Below are 24,647 nucleotides of genomic sequence, written 5' to 3' on the forward strand. Positions count from 1 at the left end.
CGTCGGCCATCTGATCGAGCTTCCGCACCTCCTCCGAAGTGAAGGTGTCCGGACTGGAGTCGCGACTCTCCCGCTGGGGAGGAGGGGGCCGAACTAGGGGACCCTTGCCGCGTTGGTGACGGCGAGTGTGCCGAGCAGCAGCACTCCCCTCTGATCCTTCCCCCCTTTGGGGGGAAGGCCGCGGGCCACGCGCACGGCTGCTGGGTGGCTGGACGCCACTGGTCCCAGAAGCTGCATTGCCCTGCGACAGTTCCTCCAGGCACTCGTCCAGTGAGGAGGTGTCGAGCATTTCCTCCTCTCCTGCGGGACGTGACTGTTCCCCCGAAGGTCCGGCTTGCTCCTCCTCCTCCTCCTGGTTGGAGGTGCTGTCACTGGCAGCCTCAGGGTCCTGGTCGTCACCAGCTGAAAGCAGGAATGCACAAGAGTAGCTTCAGAGTGAGGAGACGGCGTCAGCGAGGGAGTTAGGACTGGTGGGATTCAGCGCATTGGTGGGACAGTGGCAAAGGAGGTAGCTCGGATGGGCCAGTGCGACGCGAGAGGGCCAAAAGGCGAGGTCCTTACCATTGCCGGGCAGTGGAGGGTCGGATACACCGCACGCTGTGGGGACAATCACACGTGCTCCCATGAGCACACACACGCGCTCCTCCAGCCGAGTGAGCTTCTGCAGCTTGGCGCGGCCACCCCTGGCACGGGCCTGGCGATTAAACGCTACTTTAGCCTGCAAGAGAAAGGACGGGCTGTAAGGGCGCAGTGAAGCCCTGATGTAGTGTGCACTGCCTCCCATGGTGGAATAGCTTGGACAGAGTGAAGCCCTGATGTAGTGTGCACTGCCTCCCATGGTGGAATAGCTTGGACAGAGTGAAGCCCTGATGTAGTGTGCACTGCCTCCCATGGTGGAATAGCTTGGACAGAGTGAAGCCCTGATGTAGTGTGCACTGCCTCCCATGGTGGAATAGCTTGGACAGAGTGAAGCCCTGATGTAGTGTGCACTGCCTCCCATGGTGGAATAGCTTGGACAGAGTGAAGCCCTGATGTAGTGTGCACTGCCTCCCATGGTGGAATAGCTTGGACAGAGTGAAGCCCTGATGTAGTGTGCACTGCCTCCCATGGTGGAATAGCTTGGCCAAAGTGTAGAGTGCCGAATGGCCATTTGATGCTCATGACTGTCCCAATGCTGCTGGCTGAGGGCTGGCCAAAAGGACTTTCAGGTCCCTTTGCCCATCATGTCAGGTGTACATGCAAGAATGAGGAGGAGACTGGAAAGGCTACTCACCCTCACAATCCTGGTCAGATCGTTGTACTTCTTACGGCATTGTGTGTGGGTCCTGGGGGCCTCGCCGGTGAATGTCACCCTCTGGGCGATCTGCTTCCAGGCTTTGGTGTAGTCGTGGTGGGTTGGATTCCTCCCACTGTCTGGAAACAAGATCTTGCGCCTCACCTCCAGAGCTGTGAGCATGATGTCCAGATCACCCTCTGAGAAGCGCAGGGCACGCTGACGGGCCTTCTCTGGCGTTGCCATGACTCCCTGGGGCTGAGCAGTAGTGTTGAGGCCTCTTTGCAAGGCTGCAGTGTGCAGGGCGTGGCAGCAGACTAATTCGTCCCTTCCCCCTTTAAGAGCTGGTCGGCACCACGGGGTCTGCTGTCAGTGCAAAAATGACCGCACCCGTGCTGCGCCCCGCCTGGGCGCTATCCCTCTGGACCGCCGGCTTAGCGCCTAAAGAGAGTAGTGGAACGCCTCTTTTAGCGCTCCACCAACCTCTTAGGGCGAAGCCACTGAATTCCCGGCAACGGGGCGCTACTTTGGGGCGGGCGCTAACTTCGGGCGGGCGCTAAAGCTAGCGCCCCAAAACTGCCTAAACTGAAAATCTAGCCCCTAGTTTTCATTAAACCTCATTTATTTGATCGCCTGAGTGGACCTCAGTCTTTTGGATAGGAACTAGACATTCCTACATTGGTGACCCCGACTTTTGCGAACGGTTTTCGCAGAAGTTACTGAACATGGAATCGAACGCCGTTGCTTTGAAGCTACCACAGTTCTGGGAGCAACAGCCAGCCGCATGGTTCATCCAGGCTGAAGCCCAGTTCGCAATCAGGAACGTCGTTGCGGATCAGACCCGTTACTATCACGTGGTCTCCGCCCTTGACAGCGCCACAGCCTCGCGGATCGTCAGCCTGCTTGGTAATCCACCAGAAGATCGCAAGTATGATACGATAAAGGCACGGTTGTTACAGGTCTTCGGGCTCACGAAGTCGGAGCGTGCCCGCCGGCTGCTCATATGCCCGGCCTCGGGGACTCCAAGCCGTCCGAGCTCATGAGCCAAATGCTCACGCTCCTGGGCTCCGAACCGGAATGCTTCCTCTTCAAGCAGCTATTCCTCAGCCAGCTACCGGAGCAAGTTCAGGCTGCCCTAGCCAGGTCAGAAGTCATGACTGCGCAGAGCTGGCTACCGATGCAGACAAGATCTTCGCGGTGACACAGCAGTACTGCGCTGCCACGAGGCGCCCATCCCCCCCAGACGCCGCTCCAGCCCCTCAACCTGCGGGGTTGTGCTTCTACCACGCCCGTTTTGGCGCGAAAGCAAGATGCTGCCGCCCTCCCTGCAGCTTTACGCTCAAAAAAAAAAAAAAAAAAACCAGCAGCCACCGTCGAAAGAGGACCAGTTATAACGCGCGCCCTGTGGCTGCGATGGCAATCGGTAATTCGGGAAAACTCCTCTTCATCAACGACTCCCTATCTGGTCGACGTTTCCTCTGCGACACCGGGGCGCAGTGTAGCATCCTACCCGCATCAAATCTTGATCTACAAGCCGGGGGGCACGGCCCCTCCCTCCAGGCGGCTAATGGCGGGGCCATTCGGACCTTCAGAAGCTGGCGGGTCCAGGTGTGCTTCGGCGGCCAGCGGTTTTACTGGGATTTCATCACGGCCAAAGTCTCTCAAGCCATCCTCGGGGTGGATTTTTTGTGCGCCAACGTCCTCCTGGTGGATGTACGGCACCGCCGGTTGATCAATGCGGCCACTTTTCACTCCATCCTGTGCAACCGCGGTAACACCGTGGCGCGCACTGTCTCCTGCGCGTCCCCACCTCCGGATGACTTCACTCGCCTCCTCGGAGATTTCCCAGACCTGACCAGACCCACTTTCTCTTCCACGGCCACGAAACATGGTGTCGAACATCATATCACCACTACTGGCTCCCCGGTCTACGCACGGGCCCGGCGCCTCGAATCTGGCAAGCTCGCGGCTGCGAAAGCAGAGTTCGACACGATGGAGCGGCTAGGGATTATTCGCCGGTCGAATAGTCCCTGGTCTTCGCCTCTCCACATTGTTCCAAAACCTGGCGGCGGATGGTGGCCTTGCGGCGACTACCGACGCCTGAACGACGCCACTACTCCTGATCGGTACCCGATCCCTCATATTCAGGATTTCTCTGCACATTTGGCGGGAAATTTCATTTTTTCAAAAGTCGACCTTGTCCGTGGCTACCACCAGGTCCCCGTACACCCGCAAGATGTCCCGAAAACTGCAGTCATCACCCCATTTGGCCTGTTTGAATTTCTGCGGATGCCGTTTGGATTGAAGAACGCTGCACAGGCTTTCCAGCGCTTGATGGACTCCATGCTTCGGGACCTCAAGTTTCTATTCATCTAGCTCGACGACATCCTCAGCGCCAGCCCTAATAAAGAGGAGCACATCTGCCATTTGCGCATCCTCTTTAGACGCCTCAGTCAACACGGCTTGATCATCAAACCGGCCAAGTGCCAGTTTGGCCTGCAGCAGATTGATTTTTTAGGCCATCGCATCACATCGGACGGCGCAATTCCCCTGCAAATGAAGCTGGAGGCAGTTACTTCGTTCCCGCACCCGCAGACCATCAAGGCCCTGCAGGAGTTCCTCAGGATGGTAAATTTTTATCACCGGTTCATCCCTAATGCAGCTCTGCTCATGCAGCCCCTGTACGAGGCCCTCAAGGGCAAGTCCGGCAATGATCCGATTAGCTGGACAGTCAACATGGACCGGGCGCTCGTCGACACAAAAGGCGCTTTAGCCAACGCAACCATGCTGGCACACCCGCTGCCAGGTGCCACCATCGCCCTTACCACCGACGCATCAGTCTACGCCATCGGCGCAGTGCAGGAACAGTGGGTGCATGGGACATGGCAACCGCTGGCGTTTTTCAGCCGTCAACTACGGCGAAACGAACGCAAGTACAGCACGTTCGACCGGGAGTTGCTGGCCCTTTTTCTGGACATCTGCCATTTTCGGTTCTTGCTGGAGGGACGTCCGTTCACGGCTTTTGTGGACCATAAGCCACTAACGTTCGCTATGGCCAAGACCGCCGAACCGTGGTCAGCTCAGCAACAACGTCAGTTGACGTTTATCTCAGAATTCACCACTGACATTCAGCATGTGTCCGGTAAGGACAACCTGGTGGCGGATTGCCTCTCCCGCGCGACCGTTTATGCAGTCCAGCTCGGCATCGACTATGCCCTCATGGCTGCGGATCAAGCCTCGGATCCAGAGGTCCAATCTTACAGAACCAACCCCTCTAGCCTCCAAGCGGCCGACGTCAAATTCCATGCTGCGGGCACTACGCTACTCTGCGACGTCTCCGTAGGAGATCCTCGACCTATCGTTCCGGTCGCCTGGCGCTGAAAAGTTTTTGACGTCATATACGGGTCGTTGCACCCTGGCATGAAGGCCTCGCAACGGTTGATGTCGTCCAAATTCGTGTGGCGGGGCATGCACATGGATGTGCACGACTGGGCCAACACCTGCGTGGTCTGCAAAAAGGCCAAGGTGCATCATCATGTCAAGGCTCCATTGGCCACTTTCGCCGTTCCGGAACGTAGGTTTGATCATGTGCATGTGGACCTGGTGGGGCCACTTCCGCCTTCGCACGGGTTTACTCATCTTCTTACAATGGTGGACTGCACCACTCGATGGCCGGAGGCGGTTCCTCTGTCATCCACCACCTCCGCAGACGTCGCCAGGGCATTCATCTCCTCTTGGGTCGCCCGCTTCGGGGTACCGGCGGACATCTCGTCCGATCGTGGGCCGCAGTTTTCTTCGGAGCTCTGGAACGCTGTGGCTCAGGGGCTCGGCGTCAAGCTACATCGCACCACTGCCTACCATCCACAGGCGAACAGCCTGTGCGAACGATTCCACAGGTCGCTCAAAGCCGCACTGCGAGCCAGCCTTCAAGGCGCGGGTTGGGTGGACAGGCTTCCATGGGTCCTTTTAGGTCTTCGTACGGCACCTAAAGAAGATCTTCAATCATCCTCGGCGGAGCTCGTATATGGCCAGCCGCTACGCGTACCAGGGGATTTCCTTCCGACTCCAACAGAGCCATGGTCCGCGGCCCAGCAGCTCATCAGCCACATGTTTCGCTCCAGTGCCTACATCGCATCACGGCTTGCAGAGCTCCCACGTCCCAGCTGAGCTGAAGAACGCCGACTATGTGTTTATCCGCCACAACGCTCATCGGGACCCGCTCAAACCCCCTTACACTGGTCCTTTCCGTGTGATAGAGCCGGGAGACAAAATATTTTTCGGTCGATGTCAGAGGTAAACCGGACCACATTTCGGTTGACCGGTTGAAGCCGGCTCACTTGGACCTTGATCGCGCAGTCGAGATCGCACAACCACCGAAACGTGGCTGACCGCCCAGAGTCGCCGTGCCAGATCAAACGCAACCGCCCGCCAGCTCGCCCGCCGTCCATCAGCTTCCACTTCAAGGCTACAGAAGTTGATCTGACAGGCTTGTCAGGCCTCCTCGCCGTTTTACTTTTGCTATTAAAGACAATTCTGGGGGGGCGCATGTGGCGGAGCCACTAAGGGACTCCAATCAATTGTATATAATTCCCTTTAATAATGTGTTGGCTACAGCCCGAGTCTGTATCTTTGTTTTCACTGTTTACATGTACAGAGCGCGATCACTTTAATAGTGCGGGTAAACGCGATGACGTCACGCCATTCATCACGTGATCCCCCACCGGCGGGAAAAACGTGATGACGTCATGACATCAGCCACGGGACCGCCCAAGCAGTCCTCGTGGAGCCTCCGAACTGACTAGACCTATATTCAATGTTCTCCTGTAGTTATCCGTTAAACTCTTAGTTTTCATTAAACCTCATTTATTTGATCGCCTGAGTGGACCTCAGTCTTTTGGATAGGAACTAGACATTCCTACAGTGTCTTATTAACACAGCACCCACTTACTGCCTGTTTCTACCCTTTCACCAAAGTAATCCCCCTTTTCTCTTAAAGGGGACACAATTGCTGGCAGTAGTTGCTGGGATTGTTTGTACCTATTTCAGTGCTTCTTTGTTATTTAGTTTTATGCCTGATAACCTGTTTAGCTGCTTTGGAAGAAAGGAATTTATTGAAACCTTCTTAAAGCTGAACTCCATCTTTATCTGCAGGAAGATATCAATGGACTGGTCAGGCGGGCAGAAAAGTGGCAAATAAAATTCAATTCGGAGAAGTGTGAGGTAATGCATTTGGGGAGGGCCAACGAGGCAAGGGAATACACAATAAATGGTAGGATACTGAGAAGCGTAGAGGAACAGAGGAACCTTGGAGTGCATGTCCACAGGTCCCTGAAGGTAGCAGGACAGGTAGATAAGGGGGTTGATAAGGCATACTTTCCTTTATTAGCCAAGGCATAGAAGATAGAGCAACAACAACAACTTGTATTTACAGTATATAGCGCCTTTAACGTAGTAAAATGTCCCAAGGCGCTTCACAGGAGTATTAAGACAAAAAAAATTGACACCGAGCCACATAAGGAGAAATTAGGGCAGGTGACCAAAAGCTTGTTCAAAGAGGTAGGTTTTAAGGAGTATCTTAAAGGAGGAAAGTGAGCTAGGAAGGCGGAGAGGTTTAGGCAGGGAATTCCAGAGCTTAGGGCCTAGGCAACAGAAGGCATGGCCACCAATGGTTGAGCGATTATAATCAGGGATGCTCAAGAGGGCAGAATTAGAGGAGCAGGGAGGTTATGCTTGAACTGTATAAAACAATACTTAGGCCACAGCTAGAGTACAGTGTACAATTCTGGTCACCACATTACAGAAAAGATGTGCTTGCACTAGAGAGGGTACAGAGGAGATTTATGAGGATATTGCCAGGACTGGAGAATTTTAGCTATGAGGAAAGGTTGGATAGGCTGAGGTTGTTTTCTTTGGAACGGAGGAGGCTGATGGGAGACTTGATTGAGGTGTATAAAATTATGAGGGGCTTAGATAGAGTGAGTAGGAAGGACCTATTTCCCCGAGCAGAGAAGTCGATAACCAGGGAGCATAGATTTAAAGTAATTGGTAGAAGGATTAGAGGGGAGTTGAGGAGAACATTCTTCACCCAGAGGGTGGTGGGGGTCTGGAACTCACTGCCTGAAAGGGAAGTAGAGGCAGAAACGCTCATCACATTTAAAAAGTACTTGGATATGCACTTGAAGTGCCATAACCTACAAGGCTACGGACCAAGAGCTGCAATGTGGGATTAGGCTGGATAGCTTTTTTCAGCCAGCACAGACACGATGGGTCGAATGGCCTCCTTCTGTGCTGTAAATTTCTTTGATCTGTGCATATTTACCTAGGGATACCTTATTGTGTGATTTCTATATAGTCGCTATTGGCTATCCCTATTTGCAAGCTGTATAGGAGGAGGAGAAGGAGGATTCAAAGAGGCATGGCAGATAGATATGTCGGCACCTTAGGGCATCACCGAGGGCCTGCCCTTATGCCATCTGTGTTTGTGACCAAATATACCTAGACATGTCCGAACAAATTGACAGAGATTCCCTAAGGAGGCTGTCACAGAACTATGCACGCTCCACACACCCAGACTTGGAAATCACTTCCATGACCAGGACTGTTCAGGGGGTGTCAAGGTATCCACTGTCTTGACCTCTGACATCACTGAGTACTTTCAAACAACAGCAGGAGCGGTCTACCGAATCTCCCACTCGCACTTTTCAGTTGCGCATAACAGGACACAGGTGCTTTATTTGCCCAGGCCATTCAAATCATCAATTTACCTATGGAAAACACACAGCAACATAACTTTGCCCTGCAAATGGACTTGCAATGGTGTAGACAGGAGAAGACAGACAATAGTAGCCAGTGACAGAAGAAGGGAAGAACGAAAAGCCAGAAGACATATCTGAGTAACCCTTCAGCAAGAGGCAAGGCAGGTTCGAATAGATGACACATTCGCCTAAATACCTGAAAAATCCAATGAACACTGATCTGAACATGTGCCACATATCCTGCTCAAAGAAAAGAATTGCCACCGTTGGCCACAACCTTGCATCAGGACACGAGTAGAATAGCATTTTCCCCAACTTATTTTATTCTGTGACAAAACTCAGCTCTACCTCACCACCACTTCTCTCGATCCTTCCACGGTCTCTAAATTGTCAGACTGCTTGTCCAACATCCAGTACTGGATGAGCAGAAATTTTCTCCAATTAAATATTGGGAAGACTGAAGCAATTGTCTTCAGTCCCCAACACAAACTCCATTCCCTAGACACCGACTCAATCCCTCTCCCTAGCATCTGTCTGAGGCTGAACCAGATTGTTCGCAATCTTGGTGTCATATCTGACCTTGAAATTAGCTTGCAACCACATAAGGACATAAGAAATAGGAGCAGGAGTAGGCCATTTGGCCCTTCGAGCCTGCTCCGCCATTCAATAAGATCATAGCTGATCTTCTACCTCATCTCCACTTTCCTGCACTATTCCCATATCCCTTGATTCCCTTATTTAAAAATCTATCGATTTCTGTCTTGAATATACTCAACAACTGAGCCTTCACAGCCCTCTGGGGTAGAGAATTCCAAAGATTCATCACCCTCTGAGCGAAGAAATTTCTCTTCATCTCAGTCCTAAACGGCCGCCCCTTATTCTGAGACTGTGACCCCTGGTCCTAGACTCCCCAGCCAGGGGAAACATCCTCCCTGCATCTACCCAGTCAAGCCCTGTAAGAATTTTGTATGTTTCAATGAGATCACCTCTCATTCTTCTAAACTCTAGAGAACGTAGGCCAAGTCTACTCAATCTCTCCTCATAGGACAATCCCCCCCATCCCAGGAACTAGTCTGGTGAACCTTCGTTGCACTCCCTCTATGGCAAGTATATCCTTCCTTAGGTAAGGAGACCAATACTGTACACAATACTCACCAGGGCCCTACATAATTGCAGTAAGACGTCTTTACTCTTATACTCAAATCCTCTTGTAATAAAGGGCAACATACCATTTGCTTTCCTAATTGCTTGTTGTACCTGCATGTTAACTTTCAGTGATTCATGTACAAGGACACCCAAGTCCCTCTGAACACCAACATTTCCCAATCTCTCACCATTTAAAAAATACTCTGACGTACGAAAACTGCTAGGCACTTGGTCGAAGCGTTAAACAAAGCTTTAATCAACTGTTTTACAACATGGAGGTCTAGTTGTGTCCTTCACTAGTTCCTGTTAAGAATGTCCTGCGCAAGCTGGGCCCGTGCCAGAGTATTTATACTCTCCTTGGACAGCGTCACCCGCAGGCCGCTCAGTTGATTCATGTCATTCTGCTTTTCTATTTTTCCTACCAAAGTGGATAACTTCACATTTCTCCACATCATTTTTCATTTGCCATGTTCTTACCCACTCACTTAGCCTGTCTATATCCCCTTGAAGCCTCCTTGCATCCTCCTCACAACTTACATTCCCACCCAGCTTTGTATCATCAGCAAACTTGGATATATTACATTTGGTCCCCTCATCCAAATCATTGATGTAGATTGTGAATAGCTGAGGCCCAAGCACTGATCCTTGCGGTACCCAACTAGTTACAGCCTGCCAGCCCGAAAATGACCAGTTTATTCCTACTCTCTGTTTTGTCCGTTAATCAATCCATGCTAGTATATTACCCCCAATCCCATGAGCCCTAAATTTGGTTTAATAACCTTTTGTGTGGCACCTTATCGAATGCCTTATGAAAATCCAAATACACCACATCACTGGTTCCCCCTTAACTATTCTGCTAGTTACAACCTCAAAAAACTCTTACAGAATTGTCAAACACGATTTCCCTTTCATAAATCAAAGTTGACTCTGCCCAATCCTATTATTATTTTCTAAGTGCCGTTACCACATCTTTAATAATAGATTCTAGCATTTTCACATATCCGCACCATAACTAAGACTGCCTATTTTCATCTCCGTAGCATCACCCGTCTCCGTCCTTGCCTCAGCTCATCCGCTGCTGAAACCCTCACCCATGCCTTTGTTACCTCTAGACTTGACTATTCCAACGCACTCCTGGCTGGACTCCCACGTTCTATCCTACATAAACTTGAGGTCATCCAAAACTCGGCTGCTCGTGTCCTAACTAGCATCAAGTCCTGTTCACCCATCTCCCCTGTGCTCGCTGACCTACATTGGCTCCCGGTTAAGCAATGCCTCAATTTCAAAATTCTCATCCTTGTTTTCAAATCCCTCCATGGCCTCACTCCTCCCTATCTCCAATCTCCTCCAGCACCCCCTCCCTCCCCTCCAAGATATCTGCTCTCCTCTAATCCTGGCCTCATGAGCATCCGATTTTAATCGCTCAACCATTGGTGGCTGTGCCTTCAGCTGCCTAGGCCCTAAACTGCGAAATTCCCTCCGCCTCTCTACCGCTCTTTCCTCCTTCAAGACACACCTTAAAACCTACCTCTTTCACCAAGCTTTTGGTCATCTGCCCTAATTTCTCCTTATGTGGCTCGGTGTCAAATTTTGTTTTATTACACTCCTGTGGAACGTTTTACTATGTTAAAGGTGCTATTTAAATACAAGTTGTTGCTGAGGCTCAGTGCACATTAGGGTCCCATTATGCTGAATTTTACTTACTTTACTAACATCGTGTAGTGCAGTTTGTCTAGTGTGGTTTACCTTGGTGTTTGCTCTTCACGACAGTGCTTGTTGCATGTCTTCACTCCCTAACTTTGTACTGCTTTTCAGTGTTTCCCCAATGGGAAGAGGAAGCGAGGTGGATGGTTGCTACGTTTCAGTGTTTGTCTCTAGGAATGGAAGTAGTCCAGTATGTCCTAGTGCTGGGTCAGTACATGATACCTGCTGGGCCTGCACACTATTGGTCACATCTGCAGTCATTTGAGCAGGTGGTCTTATGGATGTGGTATCGCACTCCGACATCTCCATCATTGATGCCAGTTCCTGCCATTCCCCTGCTAGTGTGCACTTCCACAGCATGGCAAGAGATCTATGTGGTAGCTGACCACTACGCAGTAATGAGGTTGTTGAAAACCTGCATTATGGTTGTCTCAACTTGATGAATCCAGCCAAGACAGACTGTTAGAATCATAGAATAATACAGCGAGAAGGAGTCCATTCGGCCCATTGTGCCGGTGCTGGCTCTTTGGTAGTGCTATCCAATTAATCCCTCTCCCCTGCTCTTTCTCCATAGCCCTGTAATTTTTTTTTCCTTCAAGTATTTACCCAATTCTTTTTTGAATGTTACTATTGAATCTGTTTCCACCACCCTTTCAGGCAGTGCATTCCAGATCACAAAACTTGCTGTGTAAAAAAATGTTTCCTCATGTTGCCTTTGGTTCTTTTGCTAATCACCTTAAATCTGTGTCCTCTGGTTATAATAAATAAAAACTCCATATAGTTTCAAGGAGCAGTTAGAAGCAAACACAACATAAGATTTTTCAGCAATATGTCTCAATGAAAAATAAATCACATATGTAGTTCTAATTCCAGACTGCTAAAGACTCACAAAGATCATTACAGATGAGGGAAGCCATTCAGCCAATCTAGCTCATTCTTCCACACAAACCTGGAAACCCCACCACAGCATCTTCAATTACTCCAGAGTTTTTGCCTCCACTTCCCACCTGGAATGATAGTTCCAAGTATTAATCATTCTTTGCTTCAAAACTTTAGGCCTAAACATGCTGTTCCAGTTTGCACCTCTGTTCCTTTGTCCTGCAGTCACTGTTTAACATGTGGTTTAACAATTTCTATCCCACTTATGCATCTCATAGGTTGTGAGGCCTGACCTAAGCAATATACAAGTTCAGCACGACTACCTCAGACTATATTCATATGTTTTGTTATAGACGCTCATTTTAACTAGTGTATTTTGTAGGATGCTTCCAGAGAGTCGCAGAGTTAACCAGATAGAAAACTACCACAACAGTGTCAGCTGTGGCTCAGTAGATAGCACTCTCACCTGAGTCAGAAGGTTGTGGGTTCAAGTCCCATTCCAGAGACTTGAGCACAAAATCTAGGCTGACCCTTCAGTCCATACTGAGGGAGTGCGGCACTGTTGGAGATGCCGTCTTTCGGATGAGACATTAAACCGCTGCTCTTTCGGGTGGATGTAAAAAGTCCCATGGCTATTTCGAAGAAGAGCAGGGGAGTTCTCTCCGGTGTTCTGGCAGATATTTATGCCTCAACTAACATCACTAAAAACAGATTATCTGGTCATCATCACATTGCTGTTTGTGGGACCTTGCCATGTGCAATTTGGTGTTGTGTTTCCTACGTTACAACATTGACTACATTTCAAAAGTACTTCATTGGCTGTGGAAACGCTTTGGAACGTCCTGAGGTCATGAAAGGTGCTATATAAATGCAAGCCCTTCTTCTAGCAATGAAAAAGTGTTAGCAAAAGGGTTACAATCCTCCCATATATTAAAACAATGTATAATAGTTATCATGAGCTGTACTATCAAGCATAGGTTAAATAAGAGTAGCAAAATGTATTCATTTGACAGCACTGAAGAAATTTGTCTTCTAGAGCATAAGCTCAGTCAACATTGAAACTGTCCTGGTCTACAGTTTCACATCATCTTTCATCTCAGGTTATGCTTTTAAAAATCTTTTGTTCTTCCTTTCAGGTATTAAGGACAGAAGCCCAAAGAACTCGCGGATAATCGCTCATCCCCTGAATCCATTTCCTCTGCTCCTACCTTTCTTGATTTTCACCATCCCCTTTTTGACCCTGAGCAATCGGTTCTCAGCAAAGCCCTTAGTTTCACTCCTCCATCCTGCCACCTCAACAAACTCTGCACTCAACATGACGATGAGCTCTTCTTTTACCACCTCTGCACCTTCATTTCTAACTGGCTGAGGCTGAAAGACAACTATCTGATGACTTCTACTGCTCTCTGGGCCACAACCCCACTACTGAACACCCAGCTGTCATTTCCCATACTGTAACTGATTTAATTTCTTCTGGTGATCTTTCCTTTGTACTGTTTCAAATCTCCCCATGCAACCCATCTCTGCCTAGTTTGGAGCCCAAGTTCTCCAGAGCTTTCCATGTGGACATGTTCTCTATGGCGATCTGTGACTGGTCAGACAGTTTTGCAGCTTTGCAGAGATGCGGGTTGTGAACTTCCTCATAGATGCTTAGCACACTCTCAAATTACCACAAAGTGCTATGCTGAGCTAGCAAACTCCATTGGTAGGTGGGATCTGTCAGGTCCCAATTCCTGGGCTCAGTAGCTGGCGGAGCCTCTGGATAGCAGTTGTGGCTCCTCCAGATCCACCTGCACTTGCTCCTCCTCACTCACACGCCATGCTTCAGCAAGTACACCCTTCTGAAACTTATGAGTGGCCATTTAAAAACTGGGCATGGATTTGGAAAGTATATAACTATTTGCTGGAAGACTGGGCATTATTCCTCAGTGATACTACAACAAATTTACAGTGAAGTGCTGAGAAGATGCATTGTAAGGCATTGTACAATTAAGGATAATATGAGCAGCACTTGGCAAACTTTCTTAGACCAGCAAATGTCTTCGTCTCTTGTTCCCAAGTTTAGGGCACAGGTGACACAGTAGTCTGGTACATCCACCCAAAGTACTGTGGCGCTGCTTTTGACTGCAGGGTGGCCTTCAGCTCCAAAAAGGACCACAAACTCGTTTGAGGACCTCCTACAGCATTACCTCTGAAGTAGTTTCATTGAAAGGAGCAGTTGAAAATATAACTTTCTCTGGTTATTTCATCCCCAGGATGGCATCAAGGGTGAGCAGCAGCCCTCCAAGAGCTGCTGCTCCCCATATCCTGTCCCTGACCATCCTTTCACACTCCCAGTGCTTCATGCGCTATGCAATAGTTGTGCCACAGTATAATGTACATAAACTGACTTCATATTATGATGGGAGATCAGTTCATTGAAACGTAGGTACAGCAGTGCTCGAACAAAAGTGGTCTCAGTGGTGATATGCTCAGACTGCATTATGGGCTCCAGTGTAGTAGGCTTCAGGGAAAACCTATCTAAATAAATTTACTGCTATGTCCTCAGCCAATACTGAATTTTTACAGTGCTAGTGCTTTTGGATTGCCATCCAGGATGATCTGATCTGTGCCAATTCTACCGGCGCTTTTATATTGCACAAGACCCATGCTCGTGGTGTTGGGTCCTGAAGTGTGGGTCTTGTGCAACCAATGGCAAGCCAATTGTAAAAGCTGCTGGGACTTGCAAAGACAGGCTGCCAGGAAGACTTGATTGTAGCTGTTCATCAAACCTGTTTTTTTCCCCATTACGCAAGACCTGCATTTCTGAGAACCAGGGCCAGTGTATCGCCAGCAGTGAAACTGCAACTTCATGGATCTGTTGCTAACAATTGCTGTACAGTGTTTTCTGTCTTTCAGAGATGAAAGGGTAGATGTCAAGGAGGGAGGGCAAGGGGATAAAAGCAGGCAGAAGAAAGGTTAAACTATTTTTCCAGCTAAATTGAATGTATTCTCCTATACCGTAATGTTCCCTTTAAGTACTGTGTTACAATTTCAATATATTATGGAATACTAGAAAATTTTATGTCTGCAAAAACTCATTAACATCACCCATCCAACTTTCAAGATTATATGGTTCAAGATAAATGAAAGTGAACACTCAATGTAAATTGTATAAACAGTATGGGAAATGGCCGCTTAGTACAGATGCAAATTTGTACACAGCTCGAGAATATTTGTGTGCCTACTTAGTCACAGGTGGTTGTAATCAGGCACACACTTAATGCGTGTGTGAAGTAGGTCTGTTCCTGCATAGGTACTTGATAAGGAGAATTGGAAACTCTAGTTTGGTGACTCAAGGGAGGAGAGTTTGTGCTCATATCTACTAGGAGCTGCAAACACATAATTCATGACATCGGCAGAGGTAAACACATTAAGAATCTGGGGTAGAAATTCGCCTGGGCCCGTTTTTCGACCCAGAATTGGGGCTGTGCAGGCAGCACGCGCCCCAACCGCAAGACCCGAGGCCAGCCCAAAATTGGGTCTCAGGCAAAATTTAAATTTTTTGCGTGAGGTGCTGGCGCCTGTCTCTCCTCTACAGGCAGCTGACGCATTTGAAGAGGACAAATGACGAATGTCGGGCCCCTTGCCACGCTGGCAGCATCCCAAAAAGCAAGTCCCAGGAGAGGGGCTAGAGCGAGCAATGTTTGGCGGGGGGGTGGGGAAGTAATGATTCCGAGGACTGTGGAGTTGGGAGAGCACCCCTGATCTTCCTGGCTTCACAGGAAGGTTTTAAAAAATTACCTTAATTGGTGGCCACAGCTGGAGAATCCTGAGTGGGCAGCCCCAACACAGCCCCCTGCCTTGCTCAGCACTGCCTAATTTCTGCGAGGGGACCTAAAGCTGGCATTTGGTCCCTCGTTTACATATATAAGGGGCCTAACTTCAGTTTGAGGCAGCCAGCAGTGACACCTGAATAATGGCCCAACCCAATTTCAGGTAGGACGTTTTTCAGGCGTCCTTGGGCACAGGACGTTTGTCCCGGAGCTGGGCCCCATTGCACCTGTTTTATGACTGTAAATGAGGTCCAATTTCTATCCCTATGTGTTTCGCTAAATCTTATTTAGTTACCAAAGTGGGATGTAAATAAAAATGTCATTAACTTTCTCAGTATAACTTATTTAAGCTCCTTCAAGAAAAATCTAATTAGAATTCAGTTTTGTGGTAGTATGCAAAAAAAAGTTAGAGTAGATTGGTCATAAAGAAAATTTAAATTCAGGACATGCTGTTCATTTGAATTTAGAAACACTGCATTTTATCTAACCTTTTAAACATCTGGTGCTCTTTCCCTTGCTGGATTTTTGGCTTATTGCCCACAGCCATAGGTACTAAACCTGAGAGAGAACAACCAGAAATTGAGGCAGCCATGGGAACAGTAACGACAATTTTTCCTTTTGCTCCAAAGTAGAGCTAAAATCTACAGCAGAATGTTTTTCCTATTTTCATTTTAAGCTTGTTAAGGTCTGTTTCTGGCTATTCATTTTGACCTGGGCTGATGCCATCAATTACCATGACAACCAGTGGGACTCCCTAGAACAGAGGAGTTTGCCCAGTGTCCAGGCCAACATTCTTCCCTCAACCAATATCACCAAAAACAGATTATCTGGCCATTCAGTGGGTGTTTGGAGGACCTTGCTGTGCACAAATGGACAATTTCTGTAAATAAAAATAAAAATGCTTCCTGCTGTTATATTTAAGTTGGCATTCTGCCTTTTTCAGCTGGGGTCATCTAAGAAATTGACTTCTCCACAGCTATGATCAAGCCACTACTGTCCACCTGTTGAACTGCCATTGTGCTAGTTTATAAGATTGTATCGCCAAGTGCATGCCCAAGCCAGAGAGAGATTCATCTGTTATGAGTGTTAAACAAGACGGTGATTGTTATGGACACATGCCTGCCAGAACTCTGTGATGATCTCTGTGATGGCTGTGCCAAGAGGGTCAGGAGGTGCCAAGTGGTTGCAGCCTTTAGAATTTGGGCATGATCAAACATGATTTTTTTGAATGTCCAGGAAGTACTCCTCTCATACAGATACTAGATAAATCTGCAGTCTGGCTCCTATAAACGGAGAAGAAGCAGCTAGGATTTCTACTGGTTCACTGGAAATGTCTCTTGAATAGACACTGCTGTCTGCCTTGGTAAATGAGCAGCACCATGGGGACAATTAGTAAGTGGAGGAAGAGAAAGTGTGGGAGTGAAGAATAATGGTGCAGCAATGAGAGGAAGGTGCTAGTTTGACCGTGAGCCTTCTCTTTTTATTCAAGGAGGCAGACAGTAGTCGTATAGTTAGGGGAGGGAGGAAGTGTGGTCTGTGGCGGAGAAAGAGTTATTAGTGGCTCAGGACTGGGCCAGGTAAATTTCTTCTGCAGCTTTCAAGGGCACGTGTGGTTGTTTCCACCTCATCTGCCCTAAACGAAAACCACATAACAAAGGCAGGAAGGTTGGGACAGTATTGATCACAGACTCCATTACTAAATGTAAGGGACTAGAAGCTTTTCAACAACAAGTTCTGAAGCAACAATGTTTTTTAAATTCAAAAAGCCAAAATAATGTCCTTTCTTGACAAATACCAACCAATCATTTTAAACCCCAAAACACCCAAATGACAGCTCAGAGAGCAGGAATGTTTTTTATGGGGACAATTTGTCCCTAATTTTTTTAATTCATTCACAGGATGTGGGCGGCACTGGCAAGGCCATCATTTCTAGCCCATCCCTAATTGCCCTTGAGAAGGTAGTGGTGACCTGACAACTGAGTGGCTTGCTAGGCCATTTCAGAGGGCAGTTGAGAGTCAACCACATTGCTGTGGGTTTGTTTGGAGCAGTGGTGGGCAAAATACGGCCAGAGGCCATATCTGGCCCACCAATTCATTCTATCCGGCCCGCTGGATGGGACAGAAATAGAATATGAGCTGGAGCTCGAGCTGCACATTAGTCCAAGTCAGTCATGGCTGCTTATCTCGATGACTCTTTTGCCGAAGAAAGAAACTGGCGCTGCCTCTCCCAGTACCCAGAATACGACGGCAGCGGGGGGAGGTTCTCATCGTTGTCTTAGACACGGGAGTGGATCCCGGAACACAAAAACTCCAGGTAATGACGTGCGATTGCAGCCTTGGCTCCCGTACTCAAGCACACTAAAAAGAGAACATCTCTCTTGTCGGAGGCCCCACAGACTCAAGCCACTCTGCGAAACAGCCACGTAGACTTTCAGTACAACATGTAATTGATCGATCAATCATTTCATTCATTTAGTAACGAAAGATTTTACTGTTTTACACTACATTGTGTGTATTTAAGATAATATGTGTGTATTTAAGTGATGATCAACACTATGAGTTGGCCTGTTTCAAATTTACCAATTTAACACTTTGCTCTCACCAATGACTATTAGTGGGGTTATTAATTCTTGTGCAATATTTCATTCATTTTAATATTATCCCACTTAATTGGCATAACTAAACAACCTGGGTATATTGGACATTGCATTCACTGTTTTTAATTTAAGCCCTTTCCTCCCATACCATGAACAATTTAAGTTTATGGTCACTTTAGTGCAGTACTGAGGGAGCGCTGCACTGTCGGAGGTGCCGCCTTTCGAATGAGACGTTAAACCGAGGTCCCGTCTACTCTCTCAGGTGGTCCTAAAAGATTTCATGGCTCTATTCAAAGAAGAGCAGAGTGTCCCGCCAATATTTATAGCTCAATCGACATCACTAAAACAGATTATCACATTGCTGTTTGTGGGAGCTTGCTGTGTGCAAATTGGCTGCCGCATTTCCCACATTACAACAGTGACTGCACTTCAAAAAGTACTTCATTGGCTGTAAAGCACTTTGGGACGTAAAAGGCGCTTATATAAATGCAAGTGTTTCTTTTTATGACTGGAAGAGGGTTGTAGAGATTTATGTCATTGGCCAGTCCCAGTAATAAATAGCACTCGGGGAAGAAATGTGTATTATAATGGTGCATTACTTGTGCCCATTCTCAAGTGAAAGTCCGCAAACTCTAAGGCGTCTTGACTTTTCTCAGGAGTGATAGTATGTTGACAATGAACAAGCCCAATTTGATGGCTGTTCAGGGGTGCAATTTTTAGTATAAATCATTTTCCGAGTCACCTAATTACTTCTTAGCGAGGTTTCAAAGGCATCAAAGTAGCACTTTCATGTGCAATTTTTAAAGGTTGTATAAATGATTTTACTCTCGATTGTGCTTTATACCTTGTTTATAATTGCCAGTGGAAGCAAAACCGATCTCTCATTTACAACTATAAGAATGAGTTTAGACCATTTTGAATCAACAGACGTGCACTTTTCAATGTGACTTGTAAACCTGTATTGTGTTTGTTAGCATGTTAATAAGTGTTGTTATTTTTATTAATTGTGGAAACGACATGAAGGGTTCTTTATACAATAAATGCCATAATAAATGTTGATGGTAGTTGTTGTTAACACAATACATCTTGTGTGTGTGGCCCTCAAAAGCTCACCAAAACTTGTTAAGTGACCCTCCATCCCAAAATAATTGCCCACCCCTGGTCTGGAGTCACTTATAGACCTAGACCAGGTAAGGACGGCAGGTTTCCTTCCCTAAAGGACATTAGTGAACCAGTTGGGATTTTACGACAATCGACAGATTCATGGTCACCGTTACTGATACTAGCTTTTTTATTCCAGATTTATTTAATTAACTGAATTCTAATTCACAAACTGCCAGCTGGTGCTAATAAGGTGAAATCTGTTGGCAGAGTCCTCCGACACCGATTTGCACATACTGTTCATTGTTGTGTGTGTTTCAGGAACAATCAGCTGCAGATGCCAGAAAATATATCGAGGAAGTTCTTGTGATATGCTATTCAGGTGCAAAATGAAAGTAAAGGATTAGTATTTATTGTTCCTTTGCATTACACATGTTTTTTAGTGCTATTTGGGAGCATGGTACAAGGAAATTTATCTTTGCTTTGAGTTGAGTTTCCTGAAGTTTTAGTGGTACCCTCCCTGTAAACTGGAACTATGGGCTTGGTCTGCTAGTTCAGAGGAGCTTCTCCCACTAATTTAGGCGGTAGTGTAAATCTGGGATTGGCCACCCGTTATACACCTTGCCTGATTTTCCTGTCTATGGAAGTCAATGGAAAAGGAAAATCAGGCAGGATGTAAAGCGGGTTACCAACCCAATACCACCAGCTTTATGCCCCTACTGAAGTTGAAAGTTGCCCCTTATATCTTCTAGCAGAACCTGTCGAGGGATGAAAGGACATACGAACAATGACAGACAGGTAAAGACCCTCTCGCCCATCCAGCCTGTCTCGCACAATTGTGATACCTTGCATATCACAATATATACACTCCCCACGCCACCCAAAAACATGTTGCGAATCGTCTTGAGGAGGGAAAACAGAAGAAGCAGACAGCCCCTTGAGTAGGGTTGCGAGGTAGGGAGACAGATCCCATTACAAGAGGGCCTCTCTGGTTCTGCTGGGACTGGGAAGGATGCTTGTATTGGGGCTTCATGGGGCCGTGTTATAATACAGTACATCATTCGACTTCTTGAAGATATTTTGTAGCTTTGAGCGAACAAATACGTTTTCCATCACAATCATTTTACTGATATTCCATAACGTTATATGAAATACTGCGAGTAGGACAGTATAGCAGCGAGTAGAACACAATTTGTCCACTTGTAATGAAGTACTACAAAAACATCTATAGACCTTCACATTGCATATTGTGCACATGTTTTGCTACAGCTAAGAAACACAACTTTAATTCAAATAAATCTTTTTCAAGAATCTTCAAATCAACTGCCAACTCAAATCAATGTTGCTGGACCTACATTTGAGGCATTTTAAACAAGACTGATCTAAATAAAAAATGTGTTGTCTTTAAAACAGAATTAACAATTAACTCTTACCAACTTCAGCTGTTATTGATTCTGCATCAATCTCATTAGCTTTCTTCTTAGCCACTTCAGCCAATGCCATTTCACCCTTATCCAAAGCCACATAATAAATGTCCTTTGGAATTCAAAACAAAACAGTGAACAGATCAGTTAATGTCAAATGCATTAGGCTATTTACTTTTTTTGGCTTTAAGCCACACAGGTAAGACAAATTTTAAAATTGCGCTTTTCTAAAATAGTGCACATTTAGGAAGGAAGGCTCAGAAAAGTCCAATTTGGGAGCATTATCCCAGTTATTACAAATTCCTTAGGTAAAAACTGCAATTGCAATTATTCTCCACTTGTTAATTTAGTTTTATGGCACAGAAAAATTATATGGTACAAATTTGGAATGTAGACAGCTGCGTTCACCTTGCAGTCTGTGTGTTGACTGGGCAGGGACAGCTCGCTAGAAAAATGTTAAGAGGCTCGAACCAGAGTGTGGTTTGGGTCTTCTGACTGCTGTGTTGGGCGGTGCCATGGGTGCTGTGCTGATATCGCGCCTGTTCGGCACTCAACTTGAAAGACTCCTCTGATGGCTCTCTTTGGTACTGTAAGCCACTGTTCACGCAAGAGAGCAACAAGGGAGTGATTTTGTGAATGGGGGCGTGTTGGAGGCGGGACTGCTGCTTGGCGGGTCGATGTCCCGCCTCCATCGATTTGTGGCCAACCCACGCTATTTTCCCTTGATTGACCTTGTTAAGCCCGCCCAGTGGGCTTAGCAGGCCAATTAAGGGAAAGCCGGTTGCAGAGCACGTCAACATATGACGTTTCATCTGTCAAAATTTTTTTGTGAAGCTGTCAAACAGTGACATTCTCTGCCTTCATCAACCTTCTTTCTTTTACAGAAATGAGATGGTTGTTGCATTGGGGAATGCAACGGCCATCTCTCGTGTGCAACACGGAGGTCCGAGACTCTCTGCATACAAACCGACTGAAGCCTGCAGGAAGAAACAAGGGTAAGTACACTTTTAAAAACACTTTGCACTTACCTCAGATACTCACCTCTACACTCTTGCACCCATCACTCACCTTCACACCACACTTTTGCAACCCGCAGACCCAGTACTCGCCTCGCTGAGCTGGCGTGTTTTGGAGCCTTCGGGAAGCCCGCACTTGAGGGCAAAAAGAGGATAATCCTATTTTTGGCCTGTTAACTACCTGTTAACAGGCAGTTAATAGGCTTTAATCCCTTCCCGCCTCCAAGGAGATGGAACCCGGCGCGGTACGGCTACCCGCCTCCTGGCAAGAGGCATGGAGGCGGGTTGGGCACCCGCCCCCAAATTCTGCCATTTTCCCGGCAGTCCCGCCTCCCCAGGGCTGGCAAAATCGCCCCCAAGGTGTTTAGCAGGAGATGGCATACCAGATCAATGCAAGCAGCAATACCCAGATCGGCAACTGTAAATTCCGAAGATGTTTACAGACCTCACCAGGTCATCTAAGGTAGGAATTTCCACCAGTGTCTATATTAATTAAACATTCACTCCCTCCATCACTGGCGCACCGTGGCTGCATTGTGTACCAGCTACAAGATGCATGGGACCACCATCACCTCCAAGCTCCCCTCCAAGTCACACACCATTCTGACTTGGAAATATATTGCTGTTCCTTCAGTCGCTGGGTCAAAATCCTGGAATTCCCTCCCTAACAGCACTGTGGGAGTACCTTCACCACATGGACTGTAGCAGTTCAAGAAGGCAGCTCACCACTACCTTCTCAAGGACAATTAGGGATGGGTAATAAATGCTGGCCTTGACAGCAAAGCCCACATCACATAAACGACTCAAAAAATACAAAGTATGCATAATGCAATATGTTTTCCGCCCTTCGAACTCTCTTACTAGGCATAGGCATTCTGCACCAGTAGCTTAGACCTGTAACTCTTCCTCTGTTACATTCATAAAGGGCTTCACCCCTGAAATACCCTTTCATCTGAATTTTGCACGATGGAGGTACATGAGATATATCCACTCGCTCTGGGTTCTGCTCCCTTGCTGCTGAATGATCTCTGCTTTGCTGCTTTCTACTTGTTTCCTATGGCCACTGACTCCACATCCTTCTGAATTCATCCATCACTCTTCACTGGATTGGGTTTGACCGGCTCCTCAAGCTTCTATTGCTGATCCTGATTTTGTATGCTCCTCATCTACCTGCAGCTGTTCTCAGACCAGCTCCATCTTCAGCACTGATCTCGTCTTTCACGCTCCCCTAGCTACTCCCTCCTCTGCTGATATACTGGATGTGCTGGTGTACACTGCTAACATGTGAGGCAACACTGTGCTTCCACTGGGCCCCTGGATCACCCTCTTCTGGCTCCTGGCCAATTCCCCACTCCTTCTCGGCCTTCTGTTTCCACTGGACAACCTTCAGCAATGTGCCCACTGATACTCTGCCCATCATATAGCTCCTGGATTCACTGCCTCACCACAACAGGCTCTGAACCTGGACATTGGTTCCACCCTGTCTACAAGTCAACATCTGGACTTCAGACCTTTAACTTTGCACTCTCTTATATCATATCCTTCCTGTCCTCTGTATACATCCAGTACATGTCTCTCCTAATCTCTGCTGTGCCTATGTAACCTAAATTCCATGTCCATTTTCAAGCGCATTTAGGCTGTCACTCTGAATCCGAGCCCATTACTTCTATTTCCGCCGATTTTTTTCTCTTGGCCCCTCTCGGGTCATTCTCTGCTGTCTCTTCCTGTCACACAGCCATGCTACCTTTCATTTCAGCCATCTAGGCCCCATGGTCTCCTTCCCCAAACCCCTCTGTCTTCCCTCCTCCCTCTCCTCTTTTAACACCCTGCTTAAAACACATCTCTGATTAAACTATGGTCACCCCTCCTAGTATCTCCTTTGGCTTGGTGTCTATTTTTGTCTGATAATGCCTTTGGGAAACATTATGGGATGTTTTTCTACATTAAAAGGTGTTATATAAATGGTAGTTGTTGTTCTATTATAATGTTTGTGACTGTATGCATTTCATTGTAACTGTGCTCCACTGTTTTTTTTTCCAGATACGTGAGAGGTCCATGAACCATGGCTGCAAAAGGTAGCCTTGGTTACGTAGCAGCCAACTTTGCATTCCTCTGGTTAAATAACTGAGGCCTCATTGATTGCCTCAAGATAAAAGCATCATGACTATTTCTGGGGAACCACACCTTGACCTGCATTGTTCTCTGTCACAAATGAGCTGCAATTACAGGGAATGGCCACCTTTGTGGTTCAGGTAGATTGTGGGTTTTAGCACAAAGGTGCCAGCAATTACTCCCTGGACTCTGGGAATCTCGTCACCTGGCAAAAATGAACTTTCTCATGCTGGTTGTCCATGAACTGGGGAATGAACTGGTTTGGTCTTCCGAACAATGCACCAGTTACCTGCTTTATATATTTTTTTTATTTGTTTGTGGAATGTGGGCATCGCTGGCAAGGCCAGCATTTATTGCCCATCCCCAATTGCCCTCGAGAATGTGGTGGTTAGCCGTCTTCTTGAACCACTGCAGTCCATGTGGTGAAGGTACTTCCACAGTACTGTTAGGTAGGGAGTTCCAGGATTTTGACCCAGCGACGATGAAGGATCAGCGATATACTTCTAAGTCAGGATGGTGTGTGACTTGGAGGGGAACTTGGAGGTGGTAGTGTTCCCATGCACCTGCTGCCCTTGTCCTTCTAGGTGGTAGAGGTCGTGGGTTTGGGAGATGCTGCCGAAGAAGCCTTGGCAAGTTGCTGCAGTGCATCTTGTAGATGGTACACACTGCAGCCACGGTATGTCGGTGGTGGAGGGAGTGAATGTTTAAGGTGGTGGATGGGGTGCCAATCAAGGGGGCTGCTTTGTCCTGTATGGTGTCGAGCTTCTTGAGTGTTGTTGGAGCTGCACTCATCCAGGCAAGAGGAGAGTATTTCATCACACTCCT

The 24,647-nt window shown here is 47.4% G+C and overlaps 1 protein-coding gene across 2 annotated transcripts in view; it reads right to left on the bottom strand.

Moving 5' to 3' along the window:
• Window positions 1-24,647, bottom strand: part of wdpcp (WD repeat containing planar cell polarity effector) — a 322,735-nt gene that overhangs the window by 57,752 nt on the left and 240,336 nt on the right. The window contains exons 14-15 of one of the 2 annotated variants that reach the window (XM_085981578.1): window positions 20,704-20,806; window positions 19,443-19,644 (exon numbers count right to left, since the gene is read on the bottom strand). In XM_085981578.1, the coding sequence (XP_085837704.1) occupies window positions 19,598-19,644; window positions 20,704-20,806 (150 nt within the window). In that variant the 3' untranslated portion in view covers window positions 19,443-19,597. Of the gene's footprint in view, window positions 1-19,442; window positions 19,645-20,703; window positions 20,807-24,647 lie in introns of those variants that run through there. The other variant, XM_085981577.1, reaches the window with a different exon arrangement.

The sequence above is a fragment of the Somniosus microcephalus genome, chromosome 3 (assembly GCF_052327205.1).
Source record: "Somniosus microcephalus isolate GS21.2 chromosome 3, FLI_Smic_1.0, whole genome shotgun sequence".
Classification (NCBI taxonomy): domain Eukaryota; kingdom Metazoa; phylum Chordata; class Chondrichthyes; order Squaliformes; family Somniosidae; genus Somniosus; species Somniosus microcephalus.